At 57.4% G+C, this 25,937-nt stretch overlaps 2 protein-coding genes across 2 annotated transcripts; both read left to right on the plus strand.

Moving 5' to 3' along the window:
• Nucleotides 1-2,614: 2,614 nt before the first annotated feature.
• On the plus strand, nt 2,615-8,014 carry VTJ83DRAFT_2931 (uncharacterized protein; the record flags this gene model as incomplete). Its single annotated transcript, XM_071009256.1, has 3 exons — nt 2,615-3,597; nt 3,690-6,129; nt 6,194-8,014. 3 exons carry the CDS (start codon nt 2,615-2,617, stop codon nt 8,012-8,014), a joined length of 5,244 nt encoding a protein of 1,747 aa, XP_070866812.1.
• A 9,229-nt stretch (nt 8,015-17,243) lies between these two features.
• On the plus strand, nt 17,244-22,692 carry VTJ83DRAFT_2932 (uncharacterized protein; the record flags this gene model as incomplete). Its single annotated transcript, XM_071009257.1, has 4 exons — nt 17,244-20,292; nt 20,398-21,565; nt 21,619-21,840; nt 21,987-22,692. 4 exons carry the CDS (start codon nt 17,244-17,246, stop codon nt 22,690-22,692), a joined length of 5,145 nt encoding a protein of 1,714 aa, XP_070866813.1.
• Nucleotides 22,693-25,937: the final 3,245 nt, after the last annotated feature.

The raw sequence follows: 25,937 nt of genomic DNA on the forward strand, positions 1-25,937 counted from the left end.
CGTATTCTCAAGCCATGTGCTGTTTGATCTGTTCATCCTGGGAACTCTTTGGCTGCTGCTGATGACGCCTGCTGTCTTGTAGATGTTGTAGGACGCCCCCTTGCGGTAACGTGCTACTGAGCCCCTAGGGGGTCGACCTATTCATTGTCCTTCAGAATGACACCCTATACTAGATGTACATACTCCATCCTCTTCCTCCTGATCACTCCTGTGGCACCCCACCCCTACGAGCAGCTCCGTGAGAGCGACCAGGAATGAATCTTTGGAGCACGTTTGCCATGATTGATTATTCACACCAGCGTTCGCAGTCACGTCACCGATTCCGCCACCGCCATGGCACCCGAGCCCGACCCTTTCAGGAGCATCACGGGCGACTGCCTCTGCTCGCATTCTGGCTTGAGTCCTGTCCTTGCGTGGCATGTGGGCCACCCGCCGATGACATCGTAATGAAGAGATGGCTGTGAGCCGTAGATGACGATTTATACCGGGGGAATCATGGTGGAAGGGTTGAATCATTCATCGGCTTTATGAGGAGCAGCTCTGGGACCGCATCAGGGATCTTGGATATGTAATTTCACGACATGGGATGGTGGATGGAGGAGGGAGGATGGAGGATGGAGGATGGAGGATGGGGATGCGCACAACCACAGCTGTTCGTTGGCTCGTGATGGCCGGAGCCAAAGGCTTGCAACAGACAAGGCTATAAGAATTGCATTTGCGTTGCTATTTTCATAGGCCGAGACAAAGCACCCTCCGCAGCATGACCCGAAGACGGTTCTATCAACAACCTTCGCTGTCTTCGAGGTCCGCTCATCAAGCTGATTCTTCCCACCAGCATCTGGTACCCGATGTGTCATGCAACAGTAGACATCCCTCTCTGGCAGCTACAGCCGTATCGAGCCAAGCCCTGCAACGCCGCTGACGGCGTCCTAAGCGGCGGGGTCTCCAATGCTGGCAACAGGGTGGCTGCACAGCATGGTGGCCTCCAGCTCGCAGCCGCAGCGGAGGCTCGCTAGGGACCCGAGGATGTCTTGCCGAGGGCTCTCGCTGTCAAGGCAAGCTTCTTTCCCGCTCGGTCCAGAAGGCTCGTGCGCGTAGAATCCAACAAGGACGTGTTTTTGGCTCCTGGTCGCCGACATTGCTCCCCCAGCCTGCTCGCCTTGCGAAGGGCAGAGGAGCTGCCACGCATGCCGCGGGCGTAAAAGGTCTATGCGGTCCAAGACGTGTCGAGCGTGCCGGGGGAAAGGAAAAGGTGTAATTCTCGGTCCGGCGGTTGAGGAATAAGGACGGAGACGGTGGAGCGCAAGTGTCAGGAGTATTGGTGAAGGGAGGGATTTCTTGCCGATGCATGGTAGAGGTACTAGGGGAAGGGGAAGGACGAGCCAGGGGGCAGAGCACACCGACGATAAAAAGGGGCGGTGAAGGAGGTGAGGGCGTTCTTGGGGGGAGGACAAGGAATTACTGTCTATCTACCAGGTGTTGGATGTCTGAGCTACCAGACCTGAGCCAGGAGTGTGAAGCCAGGCCCAGCACCCTCCTGACGCAGACTGCTCGGCTCAAGACCAGCACGGCCGGTGCAGACTACAAGGAACCGTGTGAGGTGTCTGTCGGCGAGCAGAGCCACCATCAGCGCTGTAACGTCCCTAGGATAGTTTGTGAAACGGTTCTTACAACACGGTATGCATACCTTCCATCCGCTAGTCACAGGTACCTAGATAGGCCCCTTCGCCTTCGCAATTAGCTTTTCTAAATTCCTGTCCCGGCTGAGTGATGTTCTCCTTCAATTCATTTTTCATCATTATTGTTTTCCTTTTGTCAAATCATGCCTATCCTGCGGCAATGAATTCAGCAATGAATTCAAGAGCACCTCTATTTTCCCCCATCTCCTGGTCGCCCCGGTGACCCCTTAGAGATACAAAACAAAGGAAACCAAGTGTGGGTCTCAAGCCTCTGCTCTCTACCTCTTCTCAGCAAACCAGAAAAATAAATCCCGAGGATATGTACCGTATAGGAGAGTCCAGCCAGCTTGTCTTTGGTGATCCCATGACCCTTTCAACGGAGGAGCATCCGTGGTCCTGGCGGCGTCGCGAGTGCTGTGAGCTACCGGCCATGATGCCGTCATGATCTACGATCGGCCCGATCAGGAAGACGGAACGAGACGTGATTGGCTGTCACGCCCAGGAGCGGGGCCGCCGTGAGACCCACAGTGGCTCCGGGGTTGGGGTTGGCAGGCGGGAAACAAGCAACAAACGAGCATTTCCGCTTTCGACTTTCCCACGCGACGAAGCTGAAAGTATCCACACACTTTCACCAACACCAGTCGGAACGACGACGACGACCACGACCACGACGACGACGACGACGACGACGACGACGACGACGACGACGACGATAATAATAACAACAGCCACGGCCATGTGTTGACCCGGGACATACATGGCTGCACCAGGTACCTAATACAGATATTATATGGTCGACCTCCCCCCCGGATCTCCCCATCCCGCCGCCGCTTGTTTGTCGTCCCCGTCTTGGTCCCGTCGCAACCCGACCAGCACAAACAACCCCCCCGCGATCCCTCCCAAACAGCAACACCCGCCCGTCGCAAGACGCCAACATGGACGACGACCTTGACGGGGGTCACCGGCCCCCCTCCCGACCCTCCCCGGCCCACCGCCCTCTCGACGCCGAGCCCGACCTCGACTCCCCCGCCAAGCCCTCCGTCACCGACAACATCCCCTCCTTGCGACCCCCGAACCACCTGGCCGTCCCCGAGAGCAGCTACCTCGAGAGCCCCAGCCTCCAAAGGCACTCCGACTCCCAGGCTGAAATCATCGTCCGCCAGCACCTGCAGGACATCGAGTCCAGCTTCAACGCCCCGATCTCCCCCCTCCCCACCCTCACCACCACCGGCGTCGACGACACCTTCGTCTTCGACTCGCCCTCCAAGAAGCCCCCGCCGCCGCGATCCGCCCCCCAGCCTGCGCCCGTCGATGACCCGGCCGACGCGTCCCAACTGCTGCCCACGCGGAGCCCCCAGGAGCCGCCGAGGCAAGACCCAAGAGACTCCAGCCTGCTGTCGCCCACCCAGCAGCGGGCCGCCGCCGACGACTCCGAGAACGTGACGGCGTCGCTCGAGGCCTTTTCGTCGTCGCCCCCCGCCGCCGCCGCCGCCGCCGCCGCCGCCGCCGCCGCTGCCGCTGCTGCTGCTGCCGCCGCCACCAGATCCTTCTCCCGCTCCGCGTCCCAGGCGCCCGCCGTACGCCGCAGCGATGCCCGCGACGACGAGGGCGCCGTACCGGTCGCCACCACCGCTGCCGCCGCCGCCGCCGCCGCGGACCTCGAGACTCCCGACAGCTCGCTGCTGCACGCCGACCCCCACGGCGCGCATCTCCCCGAGGACGACCGCACCCACGAGGTGGTCGAGGAGCCGCCGGCCGACGCGGGACACACGCCGGGCCACGCCCTCAAGTCGGCCAGCCGGTCCAAGTACCTGCGAAGCCGCACGGCCCCCCAGCCCTCCTCCGCGTCCTCGCCCACCGACTCGGGGAGCGATGGCACCGTCAGCGGCGGCGGCGGCGGCGCCGACTACGCCCTGCAGTCGGGAGGCTCGGCCCCGCCGCGGGCGCGTCGCGCTCCTCCTTCAACAACAAGCCGCTGTCCCGCACCATCAGCATGGGCAGCATGGCCAGCGGCATCGACGATCACGACGCCTCCGGGCACGTCTTCAACCCGCTCGAAACCCTCGACGAGGTGGACAGCAGCATGTCCCCGCAGTCCCAACATCACCACCACGACCGTCATCCTCCGCTCCCCATCCGCCGCAACCCGCTGGAGACGCCCAAGCCGACCAAGACGCTCGCGCCGCCCACCGACACCGTCATCGCGCGCCACGTGCGGGACGTGCAGGTGCCCGAGTCGCTCGCCCGGGAGTACAAGAGCCGCAGCGGGCTCGTGACGCCCGGGCGGCCCGGCACGTCGTCGGACAACCCGCTCGGGTTCGGCACGTCGACGGCCAGCCGGCACGGCCGCAGCCTGACGCTCAAGGAGCAGAGCAGCACCATCGAGCGCCTCAGCAAGGAAAACTTTGACCTCAAGCTCAAGGTCATGTTCCTCAGCGACCGCCTCGACAAGCTCTCGGAGGAAGGGATCAAGGAGATGATCTCGGAGAACGTCGAGCTCAAGACGGGCCTCGCCGTGCTGCAGCGCGACAACAAGGTCCTGCGGCGCCGCGTCAAGGAGCTCGAGAAGCAGCTCAAGGACGAGCAGCAGGAGCGGCCCGGCACCGCCAAGAGCGGCCACTCGGACGACGAGCCGAGCGCCGCCTACGACGCCGAGGCGGCCCAGGAGCGCGAGGAGGAGATCCTGTACCTGCGGGAGCAGCTCGAGGAGTACGCGGCCGAGATCGAGCGCCTGCGCAACGAGAGCCTGGCCAAGGAGGCCGAGAAGCGCCGCATGGCCGAGGTGGTGCGGACGCTGGGCGAGCGCACGGGCGAGCGTCTCGGCGCCGACCTGGAGCGCCAGGAGGAGGCCGACGTGTGGAAGGACCTGTTCGAGCAGGAAACGGCCCGCCGCGAGCAGTGCGACGAGGACAACCGCCGCCTGCGCGACGAGCTGTTCCGCCTCAAGCAGGAGCTCGCCCAAGCCCAACAGCAGGCCGCTCCCGGCGGCGGCGGCGGCGGCCCCATGCACCACACGACCAACATTTACAACATCACGCGCAAGGGCGGCGTCGGCGGCCTCGGCGGCGTCCGGGACCTTCACGGCCTGTCCCCGCGCCTTGGAGGAGGAGGAGGAGGAGGAGGGGGCGGGACCTCGGTGCTGTCGTCGGGCGGCATCGGCGTCGGCGTCGGCTACGGCGGCGACCTCGACGCCAACGCGGCCCTGAGCGTGACCAGCACGCTCGTCGAGGAGCTCCGGCGCGAGAGCGAGCAGCTGCGGCACGAAAACGCCGAGCTGCGCCGCGAGGTGGGCGCCCAGACGTCGATGCTCACGTCGCGCAACCGCGAGAAGGAGCGGCTGTACCAGGAGATCGAGGACCTCAAGATGGCCCAGCGGCGCGGCGGGCCGGCGCCGTCGACGGTGGACAGCGTGCTGGAGCGGTCGGCGTCGCGGGCCGGGGTGCACGAGCGGTCGGCGTCGCGGGCGAGCCGGGTGGCGACGTCGGTGGTGGACGAGGCCGAGCTCGAGGAGATGGAGAACCGCATGGCGGAGCTCCGCGACAAGAACAACACGCTCAAGCTGCAGAACCAGGACCTGCAGCGGGAGCTGGACGCGTGCATGGAGGACTTTGAGGCGGCCGTCGCGGCGCGCAAGCAGGCCGACGAGCTGGTGGCGACGCTGCAGGAGGACCTGGACGCGGCCATGAACGACCTGATGGCGCTGCAGGCGGAGCGCGACGAGGCGCTGCAGGAGCACGCCAACCTCGAGGCCGAGTTCGAGGCGCTGCGCAAGGAGGCCCAGGAGGAGATCGACGCGCTCGAGGGCGAGGCCGACCAGCGCGCCGCCGAGATGGAGCGGCTGCAGATGGACCTCAACGACCGCACCGAGAACTTTGACGCGCTGCAGGCCGAGATGCGCAGGATGAGCGAGGCCCTGGTGCGGCTCGAGGACGAGCAGGAGGCCAAGCTGCGCCGCATCGGCGACCTCGAGCGCGACCTCTCCGACGCCAACCGGGACCTCGAGGAGCTCGAGGCCAAGCTGCTCGAGGCCAACGACAAGGCCAACCGCCTGCTGGTGCAGCAGGAGTCGAGCCAGGGCGAGATCGCCTTCCTGCGCGAGGAGCAGGAGGGCGACAAGATGCGCATCGGCGACCTCGAGGCGGCCCTGGCCAACGCCGAGCAGAGCCTGCGCGACGAAAAGGACCGCGCCCGCGAGCTGGAGCAGCGCCTGGCCAGCGAGCGCCGCCAGCGCGACATGGTGGCCAACAAGGAGAAGGAGGAGGTCCAGCAGCTCCTCAACGAGCTCAACAAGGAGGCGTCCCAGGCCAAGGACGAGGCGAGGCGCCTGCGCAAGAGCCTGAGCAGCCGCGAGGTCGAGGCGGCCGAGTGGAAGGAGAGGCTGCTGGAGCTCGAGAGCAACCTCCGGGAGGCCCTGGGCGATCTCAACGGGACGCGCTCGAGCTTCCTCAAGGTACGCTTCGCGATGTGTTCCCGGGTCCCCTCGTCCTTTTCGTTGCAGCTAACGGTTGTTCCAGTCCATCGCCAAGCTTCAGGGCGACCTCGAAAACACGATGCGCGACCTGGACAAGACCAAGTCGTCGCTCGCCGACAAGGACCGCATCATCAAGCAGCGCGACGCCCTCCTCGAGACGCAGGCGCTGGAGCTCCGCAAGATGGGCGAGCTGCTGGACAAGGAACGCCAAAACCACCGCAACGTCAAGAACCAGCTCGAGACGTTCCAAAAGACGCACCAGCACGTGACGCGCACCGTCAGCTCGCAGGACCAGCGCATCGTGGAGCTCGAGCAGGCCAAGGCCCAGGACAAGAAGCGCATCGCGCAGCTCGAGGGCCAGCTCAAGGAGCAGCTCACGGAGCGCAACAACCTGCTCCTCACCCTCTGGACGCGCCTGTCGGCGCTCTGCGGCTCCGACTGGGCCCACGACAACAGCCTCATCAACGGCCGCGCCCTCCCGAGCCTCGAGTCCGTCGCCACCATGCTCCCCGGGTTCAGCAAGAACCTCCTGGCGGCCGTCAAGACCATCGAGGCCATGATGGGCAACTTCCAGGGCAAGGTCAAGTCGGTGGAGCGCGACCTCTGGCGCGAGTACCAGACGCTCGAGAACCTGCTGGACCAGCGCCTCAAGAAGCTCGACCGCCTCGAGGCCGTGGTGCGCAACGGCATCGCCACGGGCCAGATCAACCCCGGCTCGCAGGCCCTGCTCGACGCCCAGGCCCGGCTCGCCCGCCTCGAGGACGCGTACCGCCAGCTCAAGGTGGAGAACCACACCCTGCGCGCGGCCGCCGAGGCCAGGAAGGCCCGCGACGAGCGCCACGACGCCCTGGACGGCAACGGCCTGGCCTCGCCGCCGCTCGTGCCCACGGGGCCGAAAGCCAAGGACCGGAGCGTCAGCACCAGCCGGATCCCCAAGTCCAACAGCCGGGGCGCGCTCAACAGCAGCGGCAGCGGCAGCAACAACAACGGCAATCACCGGGCCTCGGGCGGGGTGGCGGCGACGCCGGTCAAGAGCTCGAGCTCGTCGGCCCTGCACTACTTTCACGAGCCGTACTCGCCGCACCATCAGCAGCAGCAGCAGCACTACGGAAGGCATTCCGGGCAGAACCTGGCGGCCGGGGGGTCCGGGTCGCACGAGGACGTGGCGCGCACGGGGAGGGCGCGGGGCAGCCCCACGTCGAGGCACCGCGGGAGGGAGAGGGAGAGGGAGAGGGAGAGGGAGAGGGAGAGCGGCGCGGGGGAGGGCGACGACGACACGGTTACGCTCTCCGCCGCCGCAGCTCCCGCCGGGAACGGCAGCGGGCAGGGGAACCCGAGGGCGTCGACGAACGCCATCGGAACCATCTCTTCCACCTCTGCCGCCGCCACGGCCGCAACCACGACGCAAGCGAGGTCGTCCACCTCGTCTCCCAACCCGCCCGGCCACGGCCACGGCCACGGCCACGGCCACGCCCCAGCGGCCTCGCAGCAGACCTCGTCCTCGCAGGACAGGGAGCGAGACCGAGAATACCAAAGGCCGAGGGAGAGCGGGACGTCGCTCCTCCCCAAGTCGGCGTCGACGGGCCTGGTCCTGGGGCTCTCGGGCGCGGGCGGCGGCGGCGTCGGCGGAGGAGGCTCGTCGTCGTCATCGTCGTCGGATAACAAGTGGCTGCTTCGGCTCAAGGACCTGGAGAACAAGCTGAAGGCGGAGCGGGAGGCAAGGATGCTGGATCGCGGGGAGGCGATGAAGAGGATCAACGCGAGCGAGAGCGAGAACCGCGAGCTCAGGGAGGGGTTGGAGCGGGAGAGGAGGAGGAGGGAAGGGGGTGGTGGTGGAGGAGGGAGCGGAGCAGCGGGGAGGTGATTCCTTTTTTTTTTTATAACTCTTTCGGTTGGGTTCGGTTTCTTGGGTGCCTTGATACCTACATGTTTTCTACCTGGCATGTTCTCTTCCTTTTTTTCTCTCTCTCTCTTGTGGTTGGAAAAAGGAGAGGAGAAGGATGGAGAAGGAAGAATGGGTAATTGGTGTTTGTTTCGGCGGGTGTTACGGAGGGGGGGTTTCGAAAGTGCGTGTGTGTATGTGCGTATGCATGGTATGCGACTCTATTATGTGTGTGTGTGTGTGGGTGGGTGGGTGTGTTTGGGTGAGTGTGTGTGTGTGTATGTCTACTGAAAGGGGAGGGGGGGTGTTGGGGGCCGTGGGATGTTGTTGAACCTCGGGATGGTGAGAAGCAGAAGGGGGAATGGGATAGCCGTGCGGAAGGGGGGAGGTTCTTGGGTATGATACGAAGGGTACGGCGCGGTCTGGCTACGGGTACGGGTAGTTATCTTGCTCACGGTTCCCCGTCTAAGGCTGTAGTGTGTGGCATGCACCGTCAACCTACAAAGGAGTATAGTATGATGCTATGAGATGACGGATGGTTCCCTTTCTCTGTCCGACTGTGAGTCTGTATAAGTATACATACATACATACATACATACATATATATATATATATATGTGTGTGTGTGTGTGTGTGTGTGTGTCTGTCTAGATGTCGGTGTCTGGGCATTTACTATAGGTGTCTCGGTGTCTAGGTCTCTAGGTGTCTAGGTGTCCAACGGATGCTAACTCGAGTGGAATGATCCTGGATTCCTGCAGATCTGCCAGAGCACCTACCCACCTGGCGATCTCCTTGCCTGGTACAAGAGGATCGGAACCAACTATGGCACAAGAGGTACTAGTAGATTGCATATGTGTCTGTGACAAAACCACCCTCTGACGGCTTCGTGGAGGCGAGCCAGGAGATTTCTTGGCTCGCATGGGAAAGCAGTCGCCGACCTGGACGCTGTGACGCTGGTGCGAGAAATGCCGACGCGAAACAAAACGCCCAACGCCCAACGTCCCCGAGGCGGGCCGGAGACAAGCCCGAATAAAGAGCTTCTTTCCGCCTCGGTTATCACGCGTGGCAAGGCCGCTGTGTCATGCCGTTGCTACTGCGTAAGCCTGGAGGGTCTGAAACGAGACGGTCGTTTCTGGAGCTGCAGGGCTGGCGATGCCGGTGATGCCGGTGATGCCGGCGAGATGGTTGCCTTTTTGTGTACGCAGTATGTATCGCATCGAACGTTCACTAGCCACTCGCTACAATAGCCATGGTACTACACAGTATAGTACATGCTTTACCCGAAGCCAAGACAAGACACGAACAAGACCTGACCTGACCAGAACGGACAGATGAAAAAACAACCCGTGACATGACACAAAACAAACGGCGGCCCTTGCTCCCCCCCCTCTCCCCTCCCCCTCCCCCGATCGACAAAGATCAAGATGCGTTTCCCGGGTTGTGACGCTTGACACATCCAGCGGCCCTGGGCGATGATGATGACGATGCATGCATGCATGCATGCATGTCTTGTCGCATTAGAGGTTGGAAGAGGGGGGTGAGGGGGTGGCAGCCGTGCTCGCAATCCTTCTCGCCCTCTTTTTTTTTTCTCCCTCTCATGCGGTCCCAGTTTCGGCCGCTCAGCAAATCCAGCAGCCCTCTCTCGATGGTGCGTCCGGGAATGGCATGGGTGAAGCGAAAGCCCAAAGGCTCGGGACGCTATACTTGTACAAGTACTATTATAGTTACTGCGTACGCGGTACACCGTCCAAATTTGGGGTTGGTCAGGGGGTGTCAGGGCGGGCAGCGGACATGCAGGGGATAGGGGGCCTGGGGGGCCCCCATGCACGACGGACGCAGGAACGGACAGGCGCTAGCGGTGGGCGATGGCCAGTAGTGAGTTAGCGTACGCTAGTTCGTTGGACAAGATGGAGAGCAGGCCAGCTCCAGGAGGTCGGTCGGGCCTGGGGCTGGAGCTTGGAGATGGAGCTTGAAGATGGGAGCTCGGAGAGGAGAGCGGGGGCTGAGGAGACTCGCGAGCTTTTTCGCTTGTCGAACCGGAAGCTGAACAAGATGAGAGAGCCACGGTGGAACTACCTTGGCTCGTCCAAGAAGAGGTACCTATGTACTATAGGTACTAGTAGCTAAGATGGATGGGCTGGGAAATTGGGGGTTCTTGGGACGGGCGGGATTCCTTCTAGAAACGGCATTGCGGTCCCTGAACCTTGGACCGCCTGCGATGCTACCGTGCTCTAGTACCAGTATGTACATACTGCGTACGCCGCGGACAAAAACGACGGGAAAGCCTGGAAGCGACGCGGTCCGCGACGTGGGGAGCGAGTCTTGGCTGGCTTTCCGTCTGGTTCGCTCAGGGTTCCAGGTTGGATGTGTGGAAGATGGGAAGATGGGAAGATGTAAGTGCTTCCGCAGGGCAGAGTGTAGCAACAAGTCCATTACCACATAACGAACGTTACTGCGTACACTGTACTACCTGATAGCTAGCGTAAGGTAAGGCATAGTAAGATACGGTATCTACAGCGCAGGGGCGGGATTCATACTGCGTACGCAGTAAAAGAAGGAGGCTACACATAATGCGATCCCCCCCCCCCTGACCTCAGGCGACCCCCTCCAAGGGGGTAAGTAAATGCCAAGGCCAAAACTAAGGTAACCCAAAATCGATTCAGAATTAATACGAACCCTAACCTTTAGAAATATAGAGCGCCCAGCTTTTAAGTTTTATACCCCAGTCTTCAATTCTCTTTCATTTCTCTTTCAACACTACCACCCACTATACAATTAATTCAGAATCAATTCTAGATTAATTAAACAGCCTCAAAATATCGTACCGCCTTAAAGAAGACTATACTGAATAGTATATTAAAGGCGACTCTAATAATAGCCTACGTCACTTCTAGCCTACCTTCTTTTACTTGCAATAAAGTATATAAACCTTAATTAATTCTGAATCGATTCAGAACTAACTTAGTTTATAGTAGAGTAAATTCCAAATCGGTCCCGGCGAAGTATTCCATCGTATACCAAGCTACAGCATTTAGGTATATACAAGACTCTAATTCAAAATCGATTTAGAATTAATTTCTAACTTATTCTATAAACCAAGTTCTCTACAGAGTCTAACCTTTGCGTCTATAGAAGGAAGTATAACTATTAAAGTCAGCCGGTCGTTGTTAAGGCTAAGAAGTCCGACGCCTACTCTATTAGCTATAACAATACTGTAATTAATAAGTTATTTTAAATTAATTCTAAATCGATTCCTAATTAATTTAAAATTCTATAAGAATCTCCAGGCTAAATAAAAAGGGTTAGCAGAGTAATAAGCTCCCTAATAAAGTATATATACCGAGTAAACTTCCTGCTCAAACCCTACCTCCTATAACCTCTAAACATCAACGCTAAAGCAAGCTCAAGCCTAAAGCAGAGGCCTCTACTATAAAGCTTACTCTAGAGTAGCCTCAGCTTAAGCTAAAGATTTCTACAACGCTGACCCTAATAGCCCCGGCTACTACTACCTTACTATCGGTCCTTTAAACTAAGAACAACCCCTTAAAGGTAAATAATTTACAATTAATTTCAAATCGATTCGAAACTAATTAAATATCTTAGCTTTACATCACCGAAATATATAGAATAACTAGTAATACCAAAAAGTATACTAGCTATATTGCAGCAAAGCGTCAGCAGTATAAGTATTATCCTAGTTTAAATTAATTTTAAATTAATTAAGCCCTACATATATCCGGCCTAAGAGTAGTAATCGCTACAAGGTCTAGGACCGGTTCTTTCCCTACCAGAACGAAACGTTCCTAGTTACTAGCCAGGCTAATACTATAAAAAATACTATAGAGGAAAGTTAGGAGTAAATAGCTTTAAAATTAGTTCCGAATAAATTCTAAATTAATTTACAATCTATATTTATAGCAAAATATCTACCTATTTATCTTACCTACCCTGCCTCTGCAAACGTATAAGGTTCAACTACAGCTCAAGATTATATTGCCTTACTCGCTCCAGCTTAATTTCCCTTTCTAGAAGCCGGATCCGAAGATTTTTATCCTAACTATTTACAAGATTCTAGATAGCCCTCTCTCGTAATAGAGTTCTTTCTAGGCTACAGCTATAAATAATTTAGAATCGATTCTAAATAAACTTTTAATAATTTATTATTACTTACCAACGCCTTAGAACTCCAGCTAATAATACATTCGAGAGGTCAGAAACTACAGATATATCGTCGCAATCTGATAGGTCTTTGCAGGGGCTTAAGCTTAGAAAGAGTATTTATAGGTCATCTAAAGGACCATTCTGTTGCCGATTCTACTATTCTTTACGTATACAATACCGGCGTTTACGCCGTTAGCCTATAGAATTGATTTATAATAAGTTTTAAAATAATTCTAAATTAATATAACTATTTACTTACGGACTCGATTAAATACTCTTTAAGCACGGGCTACAATATTATTACTACGGTAACTTATATAAATCGCGTAACGATTAAGAACTCCAGCTTCTGATAGAATAGTCTTATCTAAACGCTAGTTTTTAAAAGAAATTAGCAAATTAATCAAAATCGATGTCAAATTAATTATAATAACTTACTATCGAATACAAGTCACCAGGTTTACGTAGCGACCGCTCTATATATACGATAACTAGTAAAGAGACTTAATATAGTTTATATAGCTAGCCATTTTATCCTAGTCTACCCTTAGGATATTATTAACTCCTTAACAAAGGCCAGCAGCAATAACTGGATTAACTTTATCCTTCGCCTAATCACTAATACGAAGCTCATTATAATCTTAAATTAGTTAGAAATTAATTTATAATTAGTTTAGAATTACAGATTACTTACTCTTAAATGTATAGCAAATAGAAAGATACGACTCAGAGTCAGAGTAACAGAGAAAATCCATTATTAACCTCTACATCGAATTCCTACTACTGCTGTTATTGTAGTCTATACCACCTACAATCTTTTCAATACTATGCTAAAAGTAAATATAATAAAGTCGGATAGATCTTTTAGTATACTAAATCCAGCCGTTAAAGCCTTCGTATAGCTAGTTCTCTTATAGAAAGCCTGTAAAACCTATAAATAAATTAATAAATATTTTTAAATTAATTTGGAATCGATTCTAAATTAATTTTAAATTAATATACTTACCACAGATTGCCTTCCAATCCTGGTCCAAAGTAATACCAAGAAGCCCCTTACCGTAGATATACTTCAACTGAACTTCAAAGTTATATTCCTCTTTAAAGATTTTAAACACAGTGTTAAATAAATACTAGTAGAGTCCTGTATTATCCTTATTTATAAGAATCCTAATAAACGGTATAGCTAAATTAATACTAAATTAGTTAAAAATCAATTTCAAATTAATTTAAAATACTTACTATTCCTAGTAACAGGGTCCAAATACCCCTAGATAATTTTACAGTCCTCAAAGCCTTCTAAATACTTATAGTTTATATCGACTTCAAAGGACTTAAAAGCCTTTCGTCAAAATAACTCAACTTATTCCTTAAAGAAACAGATAATTATAAACTTCCCATTATTATCTTCAAAGTATTAAATATACGAATTAATTAGTAATTAATTTGAAATCGATTCGGATTAAGTTAAAAAATACTTACCCGATCTAGTTTACCCTAGTACCGAAGTTGCTATTTATAAAAGGCTATAAGTCGAAAAGACCTAATAGGGTAGTAAATAGCCCAGTATTTATCGATAAAAAGGCGGATATAGCTACGGTTAACAAGGCTTATATACACTTGACTTAGCGAAACGTAGTTATACTCTTTAAGAAAGTTAGTAAATACTAGGCTTTATAGAAAACCAACTATTATATAAGTTAAATTTAAATTTCTAATCGATTACGAATTAATCTAAAAGGTAAACAAACCAATTCCAATGTTAAGGTTATTAATCTGCTTTAACAATCCTGTAATTTATTCGACAATACTAATAGGCGGCTTCTAAAGGTCTAGTAGTAGGTATATATATTAACCGTAGGAGGTAAATATATAGTAGGGGGTTATTTCTAAGTTATATAGTATTATTAAAGCCGGAGGGCCGAAAAGTGGGTCCCGGACCAGGAAAGTAGGCCCGGACTCAAAGAAGTAGGCCTAGGTTTAAAGAAGTAGGCCGGGAAGCAATAAAGGATAAAGGTAGGTCCTTAATCGATAAGAAAGGCTAATCGATAAGGGAACCCTTATACCGATAAACGGGTCTAGGCTTAATAGACCGTACTTTTTAGGAAGGAGCAGTAGGGGAGCTAAGCCTACTAAGATATTAGAACCGGGAAAGAAAGGAGATAAAGGGCGTAATGGAGGCGTAGAGGAGGCGCTTCCCCTTTAGATAACACTATAAGTATAGGATTTAGCTAATGGGCTAAGAACGGTATAATAGGATGTAGAGGTATACGGGGATTAAACAGGGAAAGTATAGGAAGGATAAGGCTAAGAGGACTATAGGTAAAGGATAAAAGGAAAGGAGTTGTATACTATATTAAAGGAGGTCAGAGTTTAAAATACTATTTAACCTCCCCGTAACTATCTACCCGTAATCCTTACGTAACGGCTACGCGTACCTTACTCTTATTCTCCTTCACTTCGGCTAGTATACCCCCTAAGAGCCTCGGCTCTGACAAGTATAAATATTCCACCGAACACCGTAAGAAATATACTCCATTCGACCTGGGCCTTGTAGGTATATATAATCTAGAAATAAATTGTTAATTGATTTAGAATCGATTTCAAGTTAATTAGAAATTAATTTAAAATTCTTACTATAATGTTTCTTTCTTCTAAGAGTCTAATCAACAGTCTAATAAATCTCTGGCTCCTCTAAAACCCTATCTGTCTCGAGAAGGTTACGAATAACTTCGGAAAATCCTAAATGCTTTATTGGCAACGATATAAAGAAATAATTTCCTTGTACGTTAGGAATAAAGTTGCTATACTTTATATAGTACTAAGGAGTCCTAAATACCATCTTATATTAATTAGTAAATAATTTAGAATCGATTCTAAATAAATTCATAGTTACTTACATTATATTAGTTACTAGTAAATCCGAGCTAGCAAGTAGTACTCTAGGGATAACAAGCTTTCTTATTACGCTAGAGACGGAGACAAGCCTATACCCAACTAAAAACAAATTAGTATATATATATATATTTAATTCTATATTAATCTAAAAGCAATCTTTTATTACTTACACTATTACTTATCTCCTTACATCACTACTTCGCTCGTAAGCATTACGGATAGCCACTCTTTGTTAAAATATTGCTTCAGTTACTAAATTATAAAGAGGAAGGTCTTTAATCTCTAGCTTAAAGAACTCGCAGACCTTTACACTAATACACTTATAAACCCAACGGTAGCAAAGTATATTATCGAGGTAGCTTAACGTTATAGTTTTCTTTAGGAATATTACTTTGTTACAGAATTAGATCTAAATAAATTTAAAATTAATTCAGAATCAATTTAAAATTAATTTAATTATACTTACTGAATCCGCAATAAAAGCTCGTACAACCTCTGGGTTATACTTACTAGTTAGAATAATATAATAATATAAGCAACGCTACTAATACTTAACTCTAGATATTCAGGATCCTGCCCAGTAAAAATTAACTAGGAAACTATTAAAAAAGGGTCGTTGTTGTAAACAATACTAAACGAAATCTAAATATCTTTAAAAGGCTATAAAAATTAATATATAAATTAATTCTAAAATAAATCTAGATTACTTACCTAGTCAGGAGCAACTACTACTTCCTCTTCAAAAGGCTCTACACCAAGCAAAGCACCATTATCAATAGGCTCAAGGTATTAACGTAGAACATTAAAGAATTCCCTACGTAACTACGCTGGGATAATATCATTGAAGCTACCACTTGGGACTACAATATAGTTATCCCAAATAGGGTCCTTATCCATTATAAATCAATCCAGAATCAATTTGGAATCGATTCCGAATTAATTTACAATAAAGATATAGTAAGAAGATAAAGAATAGAAGAAGTGTTAAAAATGGATTAGTAGTATAAAACTTTTTACAAGTGGGTCCATATTTATAGGGAAGTGGACCCAGGGGAGGTCGGCCGAGCTTTTTCTTAGCATCCTTAAAGTAAGGAGGGGGTCGCCCGAGGTCAGGGGGGGGGGGATCGCATCATCTGACCACTGGTAAAAGAAGCCACCGAAAAGCTACGGCGGCTCCACACTCTACACAGTACTAGTAGTATAGTATATACTCTCCACGCCCCCCCCCCCAAGCCACGCTACGCCACGCCACACCACGAGGAATCCATCCAATCCCCGCATCCGCCTCCCGCCCGAACCACCCCCTGGACCCACTCCTTTGGCCCACTCAGCCAAGGGGTCGAGAGAGGGACCTACTCGGAGGCGAGACCCACTTGAGCGATGAGACGGGACGGCATTGCATTCAATTCGATTCAATTCAATTCAATTCAATTCAATTCAATCCAATCCAATCCAATTCCATTCCATCCAATTCAATCCAGATTCACCTTTGGCAGCGCAGCACATTTCCCCGAAACGATCAACAAAAAAAAAAAAAAAAAGAGAGAAACCTACGGACGGGGTCGATCGATCGATCCCTCCCAGCACACACAACGTCCGTGTGTCGAGAGCTGTGGGAAAGCCTCTGTGTGTGTGTCTGTGTGTGTACTGCGTATGTGTGTGTGTATGTGTGTGTGAGTGTTACACTCCACACCAAGAGGAGAGAGAGAGTGCATGCTGTACGGGAGTTGGTTGTAACCTCACCACACCCGGACGCTTCCATCTCCCTTCTCTCGCTCCTCTCACACAATACGCAATACTACTACACACCCCCGACGAGACGAGACAAGACAAGACGCATACTATACTCCCGACTACCTACACTACCTACTACTGCATACTTGCGCCCTACAAACGCAGTACATACCTTGCTACGACGACGACACGCAACGCGCCGCGCTTCTTTTCTCTCTCTTTCTCTCTACTCTTTCTGTCTCTCTTACCATACTGCGTACAGTACATATAGTACGCGGAGCACAGTTCCATTTTCGGGTTCCGTCCCCAGCTTCACGTCACACACGCCCACACCCACAGACGCTCACACGGAACGCCACGCCGGCCTCACCCAGGGGGTGGGGGAAAGGGAGAGAAACCAAAAAACAACAAGCTGCCGTGCATGGATGATGCCGATCGCATGGCGCGGGCCACGCTGTTGTCCCTCTTTCCAGCGCCGACCCAGCACACCGACCGGGACCGGGACCGGGACCGGGACCGCTACGCCCGAAGATCCTCCTCGTCGCGTCACGCCTCGTCTCAGCCTCTTTCTTGTCCTCCCACCGCCATGCTCTCCGCCTCCGCCTCCGCCTCCGCCTCCTCCTCCTCCTCCTCCCGCCGACGCTCCAAGCCCGACCTCAACATCGACACCACCACCTCGTCGCCTCCTCCCATTCCCCGAACCCGAGACCGAGATCGAGACCGAGATCGTGACCGAGATCGTGACCGAGATCGTGACCGAGACTTGGTAGATGGCGCCGGCGGCATCATCGACCTCGACCTCCCCGTCCCCGTCTCCGTCCCCGCCTCCGTCCCCCGAACCCCAACCCGCGACTCCCCCGCCGTGACCGGCCGCCGCACCTTGCAGCTGCCACCGGACCCGGACGAGCGCGACACGAGCCGCATCGAAACCTTCCTCGAGAGCCTGACCCCCGTGGACGGGCCCATCGACATGCCCAGCCCCGACCGCGAGCCCTCGGAACCCTCCATCCCCCCGTCCAACCGCGACTCGCACGACCTGTCCCTCTCGCCGCGCCAGGTCACCCGCGACTCCCTCGTCGCCAACATGCTCCTCTCCCTCGACAAGCTGTCCTCCTTCGGCGCCGACCCTGGCGGCGGCCTCTTCGACGAGCCCGCCGCCGTCTACCGCCCCTTCGACGACACCCCGCGCGCCATGACCTTCACCTCGTCGTCTCGCCCGCCCCGGAGCCATGGCCATGGCCACGGCCAAGCTCATGTTCACGGCCACGGCCACGCCTACTCGTACAGCTCCGACATCGAGGGCGCCGACGACGCCAGCCGCATCTCGTCGCGCGGCCGCCGCAGCAACAGCAGCTCCGGGTACCCCCCGTCCGCCAGCCTCAACCGCCTCCACAGCATGCGCGAGACGGGCTCGGGCCGGCCCGCCGCCATGCACTCGCGCGGCGGCAAGGGCAGCAAGAGCAGCAGCCTGACCAGCGTCGACGCCGGCTACTCCCAGGTCGTCTCCAACCAGCGTTGGGCCCGCGGCTACGGCCCTCCCGCTCGCTCCTCCAGCTTCGACGGCGAGCCTCGCCCCGTCATCCCTCCGACCGCCGCCGCCGCCGCCGCCGCCGCCGCCGCCGCTCCCTCCTGGCAGCTCGACTTCGCCCCGGACTCCTCCTCCTCCTTCTTCAACGACGTCTACGACGCCGCCCCGACCCCGGCCATCCCGGGTGGTCCCCGAAAGCTCGCGAGCACCCCGTCCATGCCCTCCATGACGACCGTTCCCCCGCCGCCGCCGCCGCCGCCGCATCCCAACCCGACCACCGGCTCCAAGCCGTCGCCGGCCTCTTCGTCCGCCAAGGCGGGATCCGCCGCCGCCGCCGCCGCCGCCGCCGGTCCCGAGCGCCGCCGCAGCACCCGGTCCTCGAGGAGCGCCACCGTCGGCCGCACCAAGCCCGAGTCCAAGGCGTTTGGCGACACGGGCCCCTTCTCAGACTTCGACGCGGCCCCGGCCCCGCACGTCGGCTACGAAAAGAGCAAAGACCCCATCTCCGGGTCCGGCTCGGGCGGCGCCGCCGCCCAGCCCAAGGAGAAGCAGAGCTTCTTCCGCCGCATGTTCGGCTCCTCCAAGTCGACCCTCTCCAGCTCGCCGTCCACCCCCAACGTGGCTTCCACCTTTCCTCTCTCTCAGAAGCAATCTGCTGCCGCTGCCGCTGCCGCTGCCGCCGCCGCCGCCTCGGCGCCGCCCTCGCGCGACTCGACCGCCCACACCTTGCAGAAAAAGACGTCGGCCTTCTTCCGGCGCCGCAAGTACTCCCTCTCGGAGCCCGATTTCTCCGCCCCGCTTCCTCCTCCCGTGCCCGCCGTCCCCGCCGTCTCGGCGCCTTTCCCTCCCCTCGACAAGCTCGACGTCAAGGCCGAGCCCGGCCCCATCACCAGCCTGCGCCGGGCCATGGACCCGTTCCTGCAAGGGGCCTCCTCCCCCGGCTCGGACACGCCGTTGCGCTCCATCGAAGGTGCTGCCGCCGCCGACGAGGGCCCGATCCGATCCGCTCGATCTCCTCCGTCCGCCCAGGGCGGAGACGATCCAACGCGCGCCCGCGGCTTCTCGCCCGACTACGAACCGAGCCCCAAAGCCGTCATCCGCAAGGTCGACTCCGAGACGCCCCTGGGCGGCGGCTCCCAGCACCAGCACCCGCAACAACGCTTCTCCGCCACGCCGAGCCGGCGTCCGGGTCCTGCCGTCGAATCCCCGCCCAAGTCGTTTCTCCAAGACAGCAGCGACAGCGAAGAGAGCCCCGTTCGTCAGAGGCAGCCGTCGCTGCCGCCGCCGTCGTCGTCCCGGCCCCGGGACCACCCATCCCTCAAGCCCGCAGGTCCCGCCTCCGCCGCCGGCCAACCCGACGGCCGCACGCGCTCGCCCTCGCCCGTCGTGTCCAAGTCCAAGAGCGTGCCCAACCTCAACGAGGCTCGGTTCTCGGCCCGCATCGACCCGAAGCGGTCGGCGGCGGCACGCAACGAGCCGCCCTCGCCCGCCGACGGGAGCACCGAGGCCCTGTACCGCCGCGCCGTGCCCAGCCTGCGCATCGACAGCGCCGAGCCGAGCCCCGGCGCCGCGGGCACCCTCGGCTCGGCCGCCGCGCCCTCGCACTCGTCCAAGTCCATCGACGAGCCCGACATCCCCACCGTCGGCGACCCCACCGAGGACGACCGCCAAAGAGCCCAAAAGATCTTTGACGGCAACGAGGACTTCATCGCCAAGGACAAGGCGGCCGCCTGGATCGGCGAGCAGGGCAACGTCCGCCAGCGGACCCTGCGCGCCTACATGGACCTGTACGATTTCGAGGGCCTGAGCATCGTCCAGAGCCTGCGCCAGCTCTGCCAGCGCCTGCTGCTCCGCGCCGAGACGCAGCAGCTGGACCGCATCCTCGTGGCGTTTGCGAGGCGCTGGTCCGAGTGCAATGCCAATCACGGCTTCAAGTCTTCCAGTAAGCTCTTTTTGCTTTTTCTGTTCCTCTTGTCCCTCTCGCTCCCCCGCTCTCTCTCTCTTTCTTTTCTCCCTCGGCCGATCCGCTAACGGCTCGCCCGCCCAGACGTCATCCATACCATCTGCTACTCCATCATCCTGCTCAACACCGACCTCCACATGGCCGACATCGAGCACAAGATGACCCGGAGCCAGTTCATCAAAAACACCATGACCACCATCCGCCAGGACCTGCACGACTCGGTCCCCGAGGCCTTTGATCGCCCCGGCAAGGGCGGCCCCGCCGAGGAAGCCGGCGGACGCACCTCGGAGGACCTCAAGTTCAACAGCTTCCGCGCCTCGTTCAAGCCGCCGCCGCGGCCCGGATCCGCCCTCGGCAGCTTCGTCGACGGGCCCGCCCTCGCCGGCGGCGCCGGCGGCGCCGCCACCGCCGTCGACGCGTGCGGCCCCTTGGTCAAGGCCCCCTTCGAAGGGTCGCTCAAGGCCTGGGAGGCCCAGGTCGAGATCGTCCTCAAGGACATCTACGCCTCCATCAGGGACGACCGCCTGCCCCTCTTCGGCGCCGACCCGTCGTCGGCCTCGGGCCCCCCGACCCCGGGCGGCCTCTCCGTCATGAGCATGCTCAAGCGCAGCCCCAGCGTGCTGAGCAAGGCGCCCTCGGAAGGCGTCGCCTCCACCCGCGGCCGCGTCGCCGAGGCGGCCAAGCCGGGCGGCTCGTCCCGCTGGAACTCCAAGAGCCGCTCGCGCCCCCGCGTCGGCCCGGGCGGCTTCCACGCCGGCTTCTCGTCGAGCCGCACCAGCTTCGAGGACGGCGGCTCCGTCTGGACCCCGACCGAGAACTCGTCGGCCACCTGGAGCAAGCTCTCGCTCGGCCGCACCCACACGTCCATGTCCATGGACTCGTTCGGCTCCGCCTACCCCCGCGGGGACTACTACCACCAGTCCATCGGCTTCGCCAACGCCCTCAGCCAGGCCATCATCCGCGAGGACAGCGCCATGGAGTCCAAGGACGACGTCAGCGCCGGCGCCGGCGCCGCCGCCGCCCTCCGCAGCGAGCACCTGCTCGACGACGAGTCCCTCGAGCTCGCCGGGCCCCCCTGGATCAAGGAGGGCATCGTCACCCACAAGCACCACCTCGACGGCACCGACAAGCGCGCCCGCGACCGCAACTGGACCGAGGTCTTCGCCGTCATCCAAAAGGGCCAGCTCAGCCTCTTCTCCTTCACCCCGAACAAGTCCCTCCGCCACCGCTCCCGCCGCGGCCCCGCCGCCGCGTCCCCCAAGGCGCCGTCGTCGGCGGCGGCAACTGGCAGGACAACGCCACCAGCCTCGGCACCTTTTCCCTGCGCCAGACCCTCGCCTCGGCCCTCCCGCCCCCGGGCTACTCGCGCGCCCGCCCCCACGTCTGGGCCCTCTCCCTGCCCACCGGCGCCGTCCACCTGTTCCAGGTCGGCACCCCCGACATCCTCAAGGAGTTTGTGAGCACCGCCAACTACTGGAGCGCCCGCCTGAGCACCCACCCCATGGTCGGCGGCGTCTCCAACATCGAGTACGGCTGGAGCGACGCCATCATCCACGGGGCCGCCGCCGCCGCCGCCGCTGCCGCCGCCGCCAACGCGGGCGACGGCGCGACCACGACCGGCACCGGCGGCGGCCGGCCCATGAGCACCGCCCGACCCCCTCGCGGCCGGGCAGCGCCACCAACGGCCCGCCGCCCAACACGGCCGCCGGCCGCGCGTCGATGCAATCCGCCCGCTCGATGCGCTCGGCGTCGTTCGACCTGCCCGCCCGCCCCGGCTCCAACTCGTCGGGCATCCTGACCCACACCCTGTCGCGCCACCAGCACATGTCGTCGGGCTCGTTCGCTCATCACCACGGCCACGGCCCCAACACGCTGACCAAGCACCAGCCCCTGCCCGGAGACCGCGCGCACATCACGGACTGGACGCCGCCGACGCAGTCGATGCGGCCCAGCCCGCTGTCGGAGCGGGACCAGCTCGAGTCGCTCGAGGCGTACGTGCGCAGCGTCGAGGCCGAGCTGCAGGCCCACAACGCCCTGCGCAGCCCCATGCTCGGCGCCTTCTCGCCGCGGAGCACCAACGCGGCCAGGGCCATGGCCAACTGGGAGCGCAAGAGCGAGTACCTCTTGAGGGAGATTGTGCGGTACCGCACCTACGTCGAGAGCCTGAGGCATGCCGAGGCGCGGCGGGCCGAGGTGTACGCCGAGAAGAAGGGCAAGGCCGCGGCTTCTTCTGCTGACGCTGCTGCTGCTGCCGCCGCCGCCGCCGCCGGCAATACGGCTGGTGAGGGTGATACAGCGGCCGTGTCGGTGCCTACGTTGGAGGTGGAAGGGGTGGCGGTGAATGATGGGGAGGAAGGAAGGGAAAAGGCAAGCAACTAGGCGGAGACGAGGGCGTGAGGTGGGGAGGAGTAAGGAATGAGTAAGGAGGAAAGGGGGGAGGAGAGGAGGAGGAGGAGATTTGATGGCGATGCCTATGGCTAATGGCGAAGTATATGGCTATGGCTATGGCGATGGCGATGGCGATGATTCGGCGGGGTTGGTTCTCGAGGCGGGTTGGGTTGGGTTGTGTGGTTTTGTCGGTATGCTGAACCAGGAGGAGGTGAGGGATGGGGTAACACTACCTACCTAGGGAAGGGAAGGGGGATGGCATGGTTATCGCACGGATGGACGGACGCATGGGACGCATGGATGATGTGGGCAGACGAGAACGACGATGCATAAGGCTGGTTGGCCATGGACCGGATGGAACAGGTGCAGATGGGGATGGTGTTTTTTTTTTTTTTTTGCCTTTTCTCTTTCTTTTTTTTTTTTTCTCTCTCTCTCTCTTGGACTTTTTGTGGACATTCTTTTTGGCCTTTTTTTTATTACTATTATTATTATTATGCTCTCTTTTTCTACACTTGCTAACGACTCTTGTTTGTTTTTTCTTCGTACCATTCATTCATTCATGGCATAGTATTAGAGAAGGTAGAAGGGAACGAACGAACCAAGGGAAGACGCAGGAGGTTTGTTTGTAACAGGAGATGAAGGAGGGAGGAGGTTGTTGCTGTAATAGCTACTCTGTTTATATAATACACATACACATACACTCATACACACAGAGAGAGAGAGACAGGCAGACAGACAGACGTACCCTGCAACCATTCTGTATCACCATCAGCGCTTCGGCTTCCTTCGTTGTCTGATGGAAAGAATGGGTACTACCCGATGCTTTGCTTGGTGATCCGCGTCCCTAGCATCACTCGCTCATGGTAGGATGCATCCGCTACCTTGTTGCTTGGTTGGCGGGAGTGGTCAATCTGTTGTCGTTACCTGCATCGTACCCGAGGTAACTATATAGGTATAAATTCATCATGGCTCCATCACAAGTCAGCGAGTTAGCTCACTTCCCCCTTCAAACCCCTGAACACCTCTCTTTCAACTCCTGTCGTCTTGAACCCCTTCACCTAGCCGCCGTCAAGCATCGTCGGCATCTCACCCATCCCTCCGCTTGTTATAGCAAAGCACTCTTCTACACGGCATTCCCTCCTTGGTGGAGCAGGTAAGATATCTAGCTACCCAGGTCCCTTTCCAAAGAGCAAAAGCCCTCCTCTCCCAGAAAGAAACCTCGCTCTCACTCCATGCTCAACCACTTCCACCTCTCCCTCTTCTTCTCCTCATCCTCCTCCTCCTCCTCCTCCCCTGTCCAACCCCCTTTCCTCCCCTCCCTACCATCACCATTCTCACCCTTGCGCAAAACCACCACCCTCCCCGCGCCACCCCGCTCCCACATCCTCCTCGCCTCCTCCGCCGCCGCCCTCGCCCGCCCGGCCCGCCCGGCCCGCCCGGCCGCGACCACGCCGCCGCCCTCGCGCGGTGCAGGGCGTCGCCGTCGAGCTGGTACGCGCCGGCGTGGTAGCCGCGGTGCGTCGGGCCGTCGTAGGCGACGACGCCTCCTTGTCCTGCTCCCGCTTCTGCTCCTGTTCCTGCTCCTGCTTCTGCTCCCGGTTCCGTTCCTGTCTGCTGCGCTTGTAGCGGTGGCGGTGGCGGTAGCAGTTGTTGTTGTTGTTGGGGATCGGCGCCGGGGGGTTCGTACAGGGCAAAGATGCGGCGGAGGCGGGCAAAGGGGTCGTCGGCAGGCGGGGGCGGCAGGGGGGGGCGGCGGTAGGCGTCGAGGCGCCAGAGGTCGGAGGCGTGCTCTTCGAGGAGCCAGGCGAGGGTGGAGTAGTGCTTGGAGGGGGAGGCGGAGGGGGAGGCGGGGTCGTGGCGGTTGGGTTTGCGTGGTGCCTTGACGGTCGAGGAGGGAGACGAGGAAGAGGGAGAGGGAAAGAAGGTGGTAGAGTCAAGGTCGGAAATGTCGGAGAAGCGGGCGGTTTTCAAAGGGGAAGGATGTGTTGGCTCAGCGGCGGAGGCTGGTTTCAAGATGGGGCGAGGGACAGCGGGGAAGGGAGGCGGATCGCCATGGGTGACCACGATCGGAGGAGAATCGGCGGCGGTGGTGATGGTGGTGGCGGCGGCGGTGAGAGCCTGTTGTTTCCATGGCTCCGATTCCACCCTCTCTACCCCGTCCTCAAGCGCGCCGGCTTGGACCGTTCGAGATGCCCGCTCTGATGGGGGTGCCTTGACCACCCGGCCCGGGAGGACCCTCCTCCTCCGCGGAGGAGGTTGCGAGGCATCATCATCATCATCATCACCCCGGCCCCTTTTCTTCTTCTTCTCCTTCTCCAACCCATCCCTCATCCCCTTCAAAACCTCCCAGCTCCGCCCCTCCTCCAGGAACCGCCTCATCTCGACCGCGTTCGCGTTGTGCCGCGCCGCGCTCAGCGGGTTCGCCCTGGGATCCATCAGCCGGCGCCTCCGGGCCGCGAGGGCCTCGGGGGGCAGCAACACGCGGCACTCCATCAGGTGCCGGAAGCAAGGGAAGGGCAGGACGCTGGCCTCGTCGGTGCGCAGGGGCGGGTCCGGGCGGTGCCGGAACCCCTGCGCCCAGAGCCGCAGCCGCGCGAGCAAGGGCTGGTGCCAGAGGTCGCAGCGCTTGAGCGTCGGCACGTGGACGTCGGCGGCCCTGCCGGGCCGGGTCTGGTCCGGGCAGCCGCAGAGGTAGTATTGGTAGTAGTAGTGACAGGTGCAGGCGGGTATCTCCCACAGCCAGGGTCGGGGGTTGGGTGTCCCAAAGGCACCCGCCATGATGGTTCAGGTGGGTTATATGTCGGTGTTTCGTCAAAGGGTTCGGAGCGTAGGGTTCGTATCCAAGACTTCACTTACCTTGGGGAGGGTGTCGGCGTTTCTCGGGCGTGTCGTGCGGCAGAGTCGACATCCAGGAACCTCGTGGGCGCGAGGAGAGGGAGCGCCGACCCGGTCTTGATCAAATCCCTCAACACAAGAGAACCTGTTTGATTTTGTGACGCGAGACACCGAGAGAGCTCCTTGGGAAAAAAACAAGGCCATTGTGCTGAGGGAGTGCCGTTCCAGGACAAAGCATCAGGGGCATTGTTCTCCGGATGACGGGTGCTGGTTCTTCTGGTCGTTGAGAACAGGGTCGGGACAAAGAAGACGTGCCCGGTACGTCTTGTATTGCTCTGCCGAACGAGTACGATACCCTCCTGGGCCCCGTTTTCTACCCGGTTGGCATCTTGTCAGGGTGA

This window comes from Remersonia thermophila, chromosome 3 (assembly GCF_042764415.1).
Source record: "Remersonia thermophila strain ATCC 22073 chromosome 3, whole genome shotgun sequence".
NCBI lineage: Eukaryota > Fungi > Ascomycota > Sordariomycetes > Sordariales > Chaetomiaceae > Remersonia > Remersonia thermophila.